At 40.7% G+C, this 12,904-nt stretch overlaps 1 protein-coding gene across 1 annotated transcript; it reads left to right on the top strand.

The window, feature by feature from the left end:
- The first annotated feature begins 887 nt into the window (after nt 1-887).
- On the top strand, nt 888-7,592 carry LOC146072607 (interleukin-1 beta-like). The gene is made up of 7 exons (XM_083179816.1): nt 888-941; nt 1,116-1,170; nt 1,389-1,431; nt 1,953-2,172; nt 3,281-3,460; nt 4,782-4,924; nt 7,080-7,592. Exons 2-7 carry the CDS (start codon nt 1,124-1,126, stop codon nt 7,293-7,295), a joined length of 849 nt encoding a protein of 282 aa, XP_083035942.1. The 5' UTR covers nt 888-941; nt 1,116-1,123; the 3' UTR covers nt 7,296-7,592.
- Nucleotides 7,593-12,904: the final 5,312 nt, after the last annotated feature.

A 12,904-nucleotide genomic window follows, 5' to 3' on the forward strand; every position in this document is an offset into this window, starting at 1 on the left:
AGCAGCAAGCTTTTACTGATAAGTAAAATAACCATATCGATGGGTTACATTATGATGTTTTGTGTCATAATAAGGAAAATCATAATTAATAAAATACCTCAATGTTCAAATTTTTGAGCAGGTAAAAAAACAACAAAGATTATTTGACTGGAAATTCGGTTAGCCGAGCGCGGGGCAAACAGTGGCGGAACTTGTGGGTGCAAAAATATAATGTGAGCTCCCCTCCTCCACCTCAACCCAAGTTATCAATATGGAACATGGATTTAGGTGAGAGGGAGAGGCTGCGGGTGACAGGGGGAAGCAGAGTGTGACAGGGAAAAACAGTGGGTGACAAGAAGAGTGCGACGGGGCAGCAGTGGGCCCCTTAGTCCTCATGGACTGCACCAATGGTAGTTCTACCTCCCGGAGGTAAGGCTATTGAATTAAATAATTAAATTTCCCCAGCCAAAAAATGAGCAGATGTCCACTGATTCCGCAGAATCAATGTGTATTTTGCCCATGTGTAACACAATTTTATAGGTTTCCTCATGAACTTCAGTCCAGGTGCAGGGTCTCATGTGTTAACTGAATGCTATGTGAATGCCTCTGACACCAGCAATTGGTAGTGTGATATACCTGAGTCTAATTGAATCCCCCCCCCCTAAATTTATATAATTTGTTGTGACCATCTATATTTCAGTGAAATGCGTGTATATTTTACATGTCACTACCACATCCTGGAATTACTTATGTGCACGTTTACACATATTAGTTCCCTTATTGTGTTTTCAGGCGGTGTGTGTGTGTATGTGTGGGGGTGGCGGGTGAAATCCTGTATTGCCTAACAATCCAATGCACTTGGATATAAAGAGACGTGACATGCCACTTTATTCAGTCAGATACCGTTTCTCTGCCTGACAAAAGATTCTTTATAGGTTTTGCTGAATTTTTTAAAGCAACGGGTAAGTAGTGATGTTATATGCTTTGGTATTTTCATGCTGCAATATTCATTGGCAAAATGTTTTCTATATAGGTTTCTTTTTCTTCTTCTTCTTCTTCTTCTTCTTCTTCTTCTTCTTCTTCTTCTTCTTCTTATTATTATTATTATTATTATTATTATTATTATTTATCTGCAGGTTTAACAATGGCAGAAGTTCCCGAATTAAGCCTGAAAGCAATGAACAGCTACAGGTAATACAGCCTTTATGTAACATAACATATAATGAAGCCGTTTGAGGAAGACAGCAAAATATATATTTAAATATACATGTTCCATATTTAAATATGGGGTTTTTACAAGTACATGGACCTTTCCGCTGCTGCCTCAGACCGCAGTATTGTTAGGATTATGGAAGAATATTTGTGCCTCAATCAACATTTTTTTTTTTTTTTTTTTTTTGCATTTTTAGTGAAAATGAAGAATTTTATGCTGAACATTCCTGCAAAATGAAGGTAAATTTCACGTGACAATTCTGTTATTTCATATATTAATACTGTTAAAATATTATTTTAGTTAAATACAGAAAACTGGATGTGAGCTTCTCTAAATAAAATGTAAAAAAAAAATTAAATTTTATTGTATTAATAAAATGCAAAATATCTATCATCTCTCGTACTAAAATACTAAAAAACCTTTTATATATTCAAAGAAAATTAATACATTTTTATATTTTAAGAGATGGGGAGAGAGAGAGAGAGAGAGAGAGAGAGAGAGAGAGAGAGAGAGAGAGAGAGAGAGAGATTTTAAATATGTGGATTTATATTAAATTGGGGTTTTTAAAAATAATATTTAAAATAAATTTTGGATTTGGAACCTATGTTTTTTTAAAACAAATGCTTTTGTTTTATAGCACAAAGCTATACATAATTTTATAGCAGTTTACATACACAACAGCCTGCAAATTCTGCTAAATTACAAAGACAAAATACGTACTGTATGCAGAGACGGAAATATCTGAATTGTTTTTCCTCAGACCTCCATGAAGCATTTCAATTTGACCTCTCAATATACAAGTTGGTCAGCATGCAGATCTGAGATGAAGAGCGAGATAAAAATGCCTGGAAAGACCTTGTGCTCCTTTAAGAAGGCGATAATGCTGGTGGTAGTTGTGGAAACGTTGAAGAGAGGGAAAAGTTGTGACAAATTATCCTTTTTCGATGACAGTGACCTGTTGGATCAAATCCTAGTGGAGGGTAAGATCATCTGCAGTAATTCATTCCTGTATAGATGGTAATTTATTGGTTAATATGCCCATATTATTTATATTTAAACTGTTATATATTACTAGTAGATTTATATATATATTTTTTTTTTAAATGCAACAATTTTTTTTATATAAAAAGATATAAAAATTATTTTATTACATTTTTTTATAAAAATTTCAGTTACAGTAGAGGAGGTTATTTAGCATGCTGGGAAAAGGGTGTCAGCCTTGGGCTTACCAATTATAACCCTTTTTTTACTCATATGGTAAAATACCCCAAACTACATGTTAACCTATTGAATCAGGGCATTTAATATTGATTTCTGTTCGAGACTCCTGAGGCTTTAACATTAACCTGCAGGTTGGATGTTGGCTGCCACAGGCTATAATTGAATTACCCCCAACAGATCAATCAGTCTGCAGTATTTAACTGTGGCTAATTGAATACGGCATATTTACTATACGGTTTCAGACCCAATAATAAGAATTTCTTAATTATGCTAATCGCGGTATTAAGAAATTAACTTTCCCCCAAATGGGAAACACTACCCTAAACTGTAAAATTGACTTGTAGGAAATAATACGGTGGACCAAATGTAATAGGGTGAGAGTTTCAGAAAGTGAGAGATTTTGGGAGAGTTTTCCCATGTTTTTTAAAGCAGCAATCAATTACACTGCAAAACCAGGTTGATTTTTGCCATGTAATTGATTGCTGCTTTAAAAAACATGGGAAAGTTCTCCCAAAATCTCTCACTTTCTGAAACTCTCACCCTATTACATTTGGCCCGGTATATGTCAAGTAAATTCTCAGTGTTTTAGAGTAAATATGTCAAAATCAAGTAGATAAAATATTAAGTTATTAAGGATAACATTTGGATTAAGGAAAGTAATATAATATCTGAATGAATAAATAAGGAAAATATTAATATATTTAATAATCACATGCCTTATAACGACATCCCCATGAGAGACATTCTAGAATATTTGCCCTGCTGTCAGGTTTCAGTTCCTATTTGGGAAACACTTAGACCGCACAACGTCATGTAGTCTGAGTGCAGGAAGCTGACATATTTAACCTGTTCTATTTCTAACTTTAGAAGAAATTCCGGTAAGCAACGTAGAAGAAACAAGCGCGCCCCGACCCAAATTCCGACGTAGAAACACAATCGTCCACATTATTCGAGACTGCAGACAGAAGTGTATGGCGCTGCAAGAACTCCCGGACAGCGCTCGCCTTGTGGCATTATTTTTACAAGGAAAGAATCTTGAGCAACAAGGTAAGTTCTCACTTATGGATTTCTGACTGTCCCTTCTGGAAAACAGTTCAAACTGTTTGTGTCCTGCTATAGTGATGAGGTGGTAACACGTGATCACTGGAGAGAGCATAAAATACCAGATCATAGTGTAAGAAGCTACCTGGGGAGAAAATTTGATTTAAAGACCAATTTTACATATTTCATTTTTCTGTGAACACTGTGGTTAAAAATAAAACCCAGCACATTAATTGGATAATCAGAATCGAAATTCGACCTAAAATGGTTTGAAGAGTTATGATTTTTCGCCTAGGCGCAATCAGCACCAATTGAATACCCTTGGATGGAGGGTAATTAAATTCATAGGGTTGTTCTAAAGGGGCATACACACATTGAGATGTGTGCTAAGCATTTTTGCTAAGCTATTTAGGGTAGGCGAGCCCATACACATGCAGAGATGTGTGCTAAGCGATTTTGCGAAGTGATTTTGCTTAAGCAAAAAAAAAAAAGTCGGGTACTGGTTCAGAATGAGAGATCTCGTTATTGCTCATTCTGTACACACAGCGAGATTTGCAGTCACTTGCAATTTGACTAGATTTTTGACTGCACTGACTTATCTAGAGGGCGATAGCGACATGCGGGATCTCACACCCATAGGCATGCGCAGCACATTTTATTAAGGGGTGCACTGCCAAAGGGGTGTGCCTAGCACCACATCATAAACATGTATAACACCGCCCATTGGGTGTGTCTAACAGTGCCAATTAGGCGTGTCTACCATCATCTATTGGTACTTGCTACAATATAAAACATCTCTAAGTATAATAATACATGCAAATAAAGTAAAAAACATATACAGTATGGATGATATGTAATGATAAGACAATGGTCTGGTACAAGTAACAATGCAAAACACACACAATTGATTGATGGGCGCTGCTTTCAATGGAATACAGTTCTTAAAAGCAAAAGTCTTTGGTAAAAGGTATTGCTGGCAGGGAGGTGTTCATAAGTGTTCATAAGGGTGGGCACAGCATTAGGTGCTCCCATAAGACTCAATGTGCGCACACCTATGCTCACACCGCCATCGCTCAAGGATATACACACTAAGTGATCTGTGCTTACTTTCTAAGCGATCTAGTCAGATCACTTAGAAAAGAGCACAAAATCGTACACTCATACTGTAGTCATACAGAAGTCTCTTATATATATATATATATATATATATATATGTATATATATATATATTATGCAATGCATGTGCACTGTACACTGCCATATACACAACATATAGTATTATAACATGAGGACAATTTGCTTACACACTCTTGCTTCTTCTTTACAGTTAAGATAAATATGGGCACCTATATATCAGCACCTCCGGTGAAGGAGAAACTGCCAGTCACATTAGGTATCACCGGTTGCAATCTCTTTTTATCTTGCATTCCTGAAGAAGGTAGTGGCAGTAATCCAGTACTATCTCTGATGGTGAGTATATATGATCTGCTGGTCCGCTTCCTGCCAGTGGCAGCAACAATAAAACACCTAAAAAAACTAGTGCTGCCCATACATATGTGAGATATCGAATGCAATCAATAGATTTTGGCCACATCTAGGTGATAAATAGAATGATTGCATGCATTTTTAAGCTGACATTCGACGCGACGCGCAGGCACGCTGTCGAATGTCACATCGATAGTTATTATGAGCTGCACATAATATTTATCGAATTGCATGAGCAATCGCATGTGGTTTTTAACCAAATGCAATTGCTCGAATGTTCGGGGAGCGGGGCCGGGATGGGTACCGGAGCGATGGCGGGGAGCCGGTACCTTAATGCTGGTGACTGGAGGGACAACGCAGCAGCAGGGGAGGCATGGCGGCTGTGTAGTGGGGACCGGAGTGGTGGAGCTTTCAGGCGGCGAGACTCGGCAGCAGATGACTTTGAAACACTGGAAGGCCCTCTGGCTGAGGCTGCTGAAAGAGAGCTCTCTCAGCCAATCAGAGGGCTGTCCCAGTATTTCAAAGTCACTGCTGCTGACAAGTCCTGCTGCCTGAAAGCTCCACCGCAATGGTCCCCAGCTACGGTCCCGCCTACACAGCCCCACACCACCCCTCTTCCAGCACCCGATGTCCATCGCAGGATGGCATGCGACATCGGGTGCTGCACTGGGCACCACTTGGTGCGATCAGATGCGATGGGACATCGCATTGCGATGTCCCATCGCATCTGATCGCATATATGTATGGGCAGCATAACACTGGTTATTCTCCATAAACTTCATGTTACACATCTAATCTCCATTCCTATGTTGTATTCAAATATAATATAATGTTGGTATATTAATAAACTAGTAACGGCTTCCAGGTCACCTCAGATTTCCAGACTGTGTGTCAATATCCCTTTAGAATATAAGCTCTCTTCTTTTAGCTAAACCATCTCCATACTTCCCACCCTAATACTTATTTGAGTATCGTCCGCTGATATGTTTATACCCTGTAAGTGTCCTAGGCCAGTGGTTCCCAACCCTGGTCCTAAAGTATCCCCAACAGTGCACGTTTTCCAGGTCTCCACACAGAATCACAGGTGACATAATTAGCTCCACCTGTGGATCTTTTAAAATGTGCCTGAATAATGAGTGCACCTGTGCACCTGCTGGGTGACCTGGAAAACGTGCACTGTTGGGGCTACTTGAGGACCAGGGTTGGAACCACTGTCCTAAGCTGTTTTAAACTGTAAGGCCCAGTTTTCTTGTTTTGTTTAATTGTTTATGAACTCTGAGCGCTGCGGATCCATTGTGGCGCTATATAAATAAATGATAATAATGTTCATCATGTCAACATTCATAATGTCAACATGAACGTAATTCAACAAAACAGTGTGTCCTAGTACAGTGGTTTTGCTTACCTGTTAGCTGATTTCTGGTGGTCAGTTGATTGTGACATTCAAATGTCATGTAGTATTTACTCCTGCAGCTCAACATTGCTATAGTGTAAAAGTCTGGTTAGGAAAATCATTGATGGGATTTATAAGTTCATTTAAAGTATGACATTCCGAGACTGAAGTGTCAGTTGTCTGGTGTACATCTATTCGGTTATGGTATATGGAATCGACCAATTCCAGGTCAACAATACCATGGTTGACCACTAGAGGACAACAGTGTTTAGTTAGATGCCTATACTTGGTCGTCCACTTTTATATAGATGGGAGATCGACAGAAGATAAGCATTGACGGGAACCTGGTCAACAGTAGCAAGGTCAACACAAGTTTTACGTCTTTTTTTGGTGCTGAAAGTCAGAGGGGTGCCCGTGGACACTGTATGTACACAGTGTCCCCTCGCATGCCTCGCTCTTGCCATGCTTCGGCACGGTGCCTCGCAAGCATATGTCTACTTGGATAGTAGAGTAGAAACCAAATGGACCGGCACAAAAAAAAGACCAGGGTTCCGTCGATGCTTACCTTCTGTTGATCTCCCGTCAATGTCTATCTTAACGCGGATGACCAAGTATAAGCGTGTAACTACATGCCGTCAATCTCTAGTGGTTGACCATGGCATTTTTCAACTTTTTTATGCGCCGTCCGAATACCATCTATATCTACTTGAGTTTCAGCTAAACTTTTCTTTTGTCTGTCTCCCGTAGGAGGTCACCAACATTCGAGGGAAAAAGAACGATGACTTGCTGCCGTTCCTCTTCTACAAGACACAAAACTCCAGTTACAACACCACATTTGAATCGGTGGCGTTCCCTGGATGGTATATTAGCACATCCCAGCAGGAGCACCAGTTTGTACAAATGAAGCCGCAAAATGATCAAATATTTATTAGGGATTTTGATGTTACCCCTGAAGGAAACTAAATACCAACCACTTCTACGTATGTACTATGTACAGCACAGTAGCCAGTGTCTGTTCTGTTACACGTCTGACATGAGTTGTCCTGCAGGAACTCAGTCATTGGTCAGACGTAACAGAATTAGTTAGTGTAATTGCTTTTATAAAGTTTAGATTCTCATTGAGAGAACAAAAATTGTCAAGTTATATATTATATATATACATTCATTTATTATCACTTGTGCCAGCATATTCCCTTATTGTTTATGCCTATATTTTATACATATTTTAGTTTATATTTAACATAGCAATGTTAAATGATTGTTTTGGAATTACTTAATTTTATAAGATGCAGATTTTATATTATTTATTTGATAAAAACTATTTGTTTATTACAAAATGTAAAAAAAAAAAGAAAATAAAAAATCGTGCTGTCATTTACATTTCTGATGAGTTTACAAACAAACAATGTTGCAGTTTTAAATGAAAGAAATTACCAAGTCGTCCTCTGGACAGAAGGACGTTATTGTAAGAGGAATGGCTGAGTGCAAAATACTGTGTATATAACACTTTTTTCATACTCACTTGGGGCCAGATGTAATAGGGTGTGAGAATCAGAAAGTGAGAGATTTTGGGAGAGTATTCCCATTTTTTTAAAGCAGCAATCATTTACACTGAAAAACCAGGTTGATTTTGCCACAAATGGGAAAACTCTCCCAAAATCTCTGATTTTACTTATCTTCATTAATGCTAATAACAATACAAGAAACAGGCGTGTAACCAAATATAAATACAGCAGACAAATGGAGTAAGTAGCACATACTTGCCTACTTTTAAAAATTAGTTTCAGGGAGAATATAGTTGGTAATAGAATTTAGCAAAGTACCCTATTGAGGGGTCATGCTCCACCCAAAGGGTGTGTCTAGTTCCATATATTGAGAAATTGTGAAAAGAGATAGTGAGCGTGGCACCTAGAAGTGTTGGTGTGTAATTTAAAATGATTTATATCCAAATTTAGATGATCCCCAGAGCAGTTAGTAAGAGCTACTATACTTGGTAAAGTGCTGGGAAACGGCGCTGATGATTTAATTTAACTGTATATATCTTTCATTCCTTTTTTCCCCAAAAATGTAACAGTGTAATGTGGGCTAAGTGAAATGAGGGAGATTGCTAGAATAATGAGGGAGAGAGGGAGATTGCTGTTATCTCAGGGAGTCTCCTGCAGAATGCAGGAGGGTAGACAACTATGAAGTAGCATTCTGAGAATGTATTGCTACATAAATAAACTCTATGCAGACAAAATACAGCTGGAAATGGTGACACAGCTGGAGGAAGCCGCTGATCATTAGAAAGGCGGGGAAACGCGTCATCATTGGAGGATTCCATTTCTGCTACATGCAGTTACTGCTGACTGAGGGACCCAGCGACCGGAGTAGAGAGTTCCAGAGAAGGCTGCAGGAATAGGAGGCACCAGCAGCCGGGGACCCGCTCCAGGTGCACAGTGACATACCCACAAGCGGATTACAAATTACATGGTTCCACAGTCACGGAGCATAAGTATTAAATCTTTTTATAGGCATCAAGTAGAACTGATTTGCTGCTATATTTTGCATTTATGGATGCCTAACTGATGCCAGCTTTCTAAACAGCATATCATTTGGTACAAATACAGTGTCTGTGTCAAATTTACGACCCTGCAGCTATCAATTCTAACACTGAGATTGCCCGAGCTTGAATAAATGAATGAATTTAGGTTAAAAACTAAGGTGATTAATGAGGTCACAAATCATTATTATTATTATTATTACTATTATTACATTTTATTTATAAGGTGCTACTAGTGGTCTGCAGTGCTGTATATCTTGCAACACTAAGGGCCTTATTCTGGTTGGTGCGGCCGGCCCGTACGCGTACGTTCCGGGGTTTTTAATGACCTGCGCATGCGTACCATCTCCAATGCGCGAACACTCCACAACGCTTACGGACGGGTCTCTCTGTGCGAAAAAACCTGTACGCGAGAGTACGGGCATTGGGGGCGGCATAGGGGCGTGATGAGGGGAGGGGCCGAAATAATGAGGGAAAATGGGCGTAAATATGGGCGTACACGGGGGTGTGCACCAAAAATGAATGGTGCTACTACCGCACGATCGGCTAAAGCACCGTTCATTTCGGACACAAAACAGGCGGCCGCCAACCGCCACCTCAGACCACCCCTACAGATACCGCATGCCAGCGTGCGCCTGGGTTTGCTAATTTACGCTGATTACTACTCAAACACATACACCTGAATGTAATAAGCAATGCTGCAGTCTATTAAGTCCAAACCATGATTTCACTACCTGCAAGCCTACACACAGCACTCAAACACATTGGAAGCTTATCTTTCTATACTTCTCGACATTTAAAGGTTTGTTTAATTTAAGGTAAGAATCTTTTTAAGACCTGCTTATATATGCTAAGGTAGGTATTTGTTAAACAGTTATACACATTCACTACGTGCTTTCATAGACTTTACACAGTAGCACACTCAATCTACACAAGTCGACATGTGTCAACGTGTTCACTCTAATATTAATAATATTATTAAGGTAGACAATTGAGTTAATAGAAAACAATAATTGAATAACAATTAGAATAATTAATTAATTTTCTTAATTATAGATGAAAGGTAAGATTTGCAGGTCCATATATGTGAAGGGTATGCCAGCGTGCACGGACGTACGCTCACTCTCATGAGCGGTGACATACGCTGAGTTTTCCATTGAAAACAATAGAGACCCGTCCGTGCAAGGTGGCGTACGCTCAGATAGCCGCAAGAAGTCGGTGGGAAGACGAACGAGAGACGTCCGTAAACGATGGCGTACGCTCTGTTGTACGCCAGTTGTCGGAGTCTAAGGGGTGAGCCGTCCGTGTACGTTAGCGTACGCTCAATTGTACGCCACTCCCCTTTGTCGGTGTTTCTGGCCGTACGTATGCGGCTGATTGGTGGGTGGACTTAACCTTAACGGCCGCGTACGGAGAGCGTACGCTAATATGGAACGTACGCACGTTTGGCCGCACCGATCAGAATAACCTCCTTAGAGAGTACAGGGTACAAAGAGCATTACATTACATTACAGAAGGCAGAACATAACCAGAACACAAGTAACAATTGGCACCACAGTTCTCAGTACACAATACAGCTGGGCGAGGAAGTAATCAGCAAAGGGTAGAACCTGTCTCCAACAATGACGGCACGACTATCAGAAGTAGAGCTGCTAGAAGAGATAAATGGCTATGAGCGAGAGGATTTCAGTGCTAAATGGCCACTGAGTAGGTGAAGGCTGAAGTGCTAGAGTAGAGGGCTGTGAGAACCGGAGGGAAGAGAGCAATGCTCCTAGACACCTATCATCTAGGGAAGATGGACAGATGACATGAGACACAAGCATGTGGCTGAGGACCTGAGGGCAGGGTGTAGGCAAGTAAGAGATGGCCAACGTAGAAGGTTGGGGTAAGTGACACTGTGACAGGCCTATGTGGTGGAAGGGTCCAATTTGGTGGGTTTTCATTTTGAAGCTATGCAAGCTCCGGGAGGGCCTGACAGAATGTGGGAGCTTGTTCCAGTGAAGGAGGGGGGGGGGGGGGGGTTGCACAGGACAATAGCTTGGATTCAAGCATGATATGCACAGTAAACAGGGCAATAGAACGGCGACATTCATAGAATGACTGGAATGGTAGGAAGGAGTATGTAAATGATTGTGTAATCCTGGCAGAAATATAAAGTGTAGCATCGGTGAGAGTTTTTATAACTGCATCTACGGAAAATCCATGGAGCATACATCCAGAATATCAGGTTACACACTGTGACTCAGCTGGCAAAAGTATGGATAAGTATAGAGAAGGACAAGATCATAATAAAAGATTACAATAATTAACAGAAGATATGTGGGTCAACTGTGAGGATATCCTTCTGGCCCATGTACATTATGTCCGTGGCTTCCTGCTGTACTAGGGAAGCCAGTCCTGGGTTGTTTTTTGTATGCGGTATTGGAAGACGCTTAATCTGGGGATTCCCGGGATTGAGTTGGTCAATGAAAATATTTTTCATTCTGTGCTTTGTCCCAGATAAAAATGAGTGACAAGTACGAATAAAGGTGTTGGGACCTTATTCCTGTGGTGTTGTTTCCCAGCAGCAGCACCACAAGTATATAAAACAAAATAACATTTATGGCCCAGCACAGGCCAACATGAAAAACATTTTGGCCCCTGACCTGACCCCAACAAGACAGGATTCCAAAATAAAATAACATTTATAACCCACTTCCTGCAGTAAAAAGAATAATAAGCAGTACCTTCTGGGCACCAAGACGGGCCCTACCCCAGCCCCCACACATATCACAGGTTTTAGAAAAAAATTATAATTATAAATTATTATAATTTTATTATAATTTTATTTATAAGGCGACACAAGTGTTTCGCAGCGCCGCACAAAGGAACAATACAGGGAGACAAAATTTGGCATAACATTGAATAAATAACTAAAGTAGAGTACAAATAAAGAGCGCCACAGATCAATACACATTACAGCTTAAATATAAGTAGTGAGGACTCAATAAACATACTATAAGAGGCTTGAGGCCAATGATGGAGATGGGTATGCAGACGAAGATGGTCACTGAGTGAGTATGGGAGAGCTGTGAGTGAAATGTGAAGAGAAGAGGGCTTTGACAACAGGAGGGAAGAGGGCCCTGCTCTGAGGAGCTTACAATCTAGTAGAAAGGGAAGACAGACAGATTACAAGAGGTTTACTTTGAGGGAAAGAGGGGAAGGGGAGGATGGACCAGTGCACAGGTTTTAATATACGTGAATAAATATGATAGTTTGATCTATAAGTCCACAATAAATTGATGGTATGAGAACAAGGGGTTCCCTTCAAAGGAGTGGAGGTGCACCCTGGAGAGTAAAATGTATGTATGCAGTGGTTTTTTACTTTGTTTGTAGCTCTTTGGGGGGTGTTTGTTATTTCTGGTGGTTTTTCATGTTTTTTTCCCCAGGACTTGGTGCAATGTGCAGGCATGCTGCATGCTATTTGGGGGAGCTGAGGTGTGGTGGGGGTGCCCTGCATGCTTTGGCCTTTGGCCCCAGCTCCTGCGGTGGTTTTTTTACTTTGTTTGTAGCTCTTTGGGGGGTGTTTGTTATTTCTGGTGGTTTTTCATGTTTTTTTTCCCCAGGACTTGGTGCAATGTGCAGGCATGCTGCATGCTATTTGGGGGAGCTGAGGTGTTGTGGGGGGTGCCCAGCATGCTTTGGCCGTGGTCGTGTGTCCCCATTTCAAAATGACTGCACCCAAAAAAAAAGCAGCCATTTTGAAATGGGGACCCTGGCCCATGCCCGAAGCATGTTGGGAACCCCCTCACCACACCCCAGCTCCCCCAAAGAGCATGCCTGCACATTGCACCCCAGGAGATGGGGTGACCCCCCCCACCTCAAAAGCCATGCTGCATACTTGCTAATGTTTTTTTTTATTTGGTGCAGTTTCCCCAGCAAGTATGCAGCATGGCTTTTGGGGGTGTAGGTGGGTCACCCCAGCTCCTGCGGTGGATTTGTGACTTTGCTTGTAGCTTTTTGGGGGGTGTTTGTTGTTTCTGGTGGTTTT

Source organism: Crinia signifera, chromosome 4, assembly GCF_055691185.1.
Source record: "Crinia signifera chromosome 4, ASM5569118v1, whole genome shotgun sequence".
In the NCBI taxonomy this organism is placed as follows: domain Eukaryota; kingdom Metazoa; phylum Chordata; class Amphibia; order Anura; family Myobatrachidae; genus Crinia; species Crinia signifera.

Excerpts from the sequence above, each read along its gene's own strand:
- LOC146072607 (XM_083179816.1), top strand. The coding sequence starts at position 1,124 with ATGGCAGAAGTTCCCGAATTAAGCCTGAAAGCAATGAACAGCTACAG. Across the intron at positions 1,432-1,952 it reads AACATTCCTGCAAAATGAAG|ACCTCCATGAAGCATTTCAA; the intron begins GTAAATTTCACG and ends GTTTTTCCTCAG. Across the intron at positions 3,461-4,781 it reads AAAGAATCTTGAGCAACAAG|TTAAGATAAATATGGGCACC; the intron begins GTAAGTTCTCAC and ends TCTTCTTTACAG.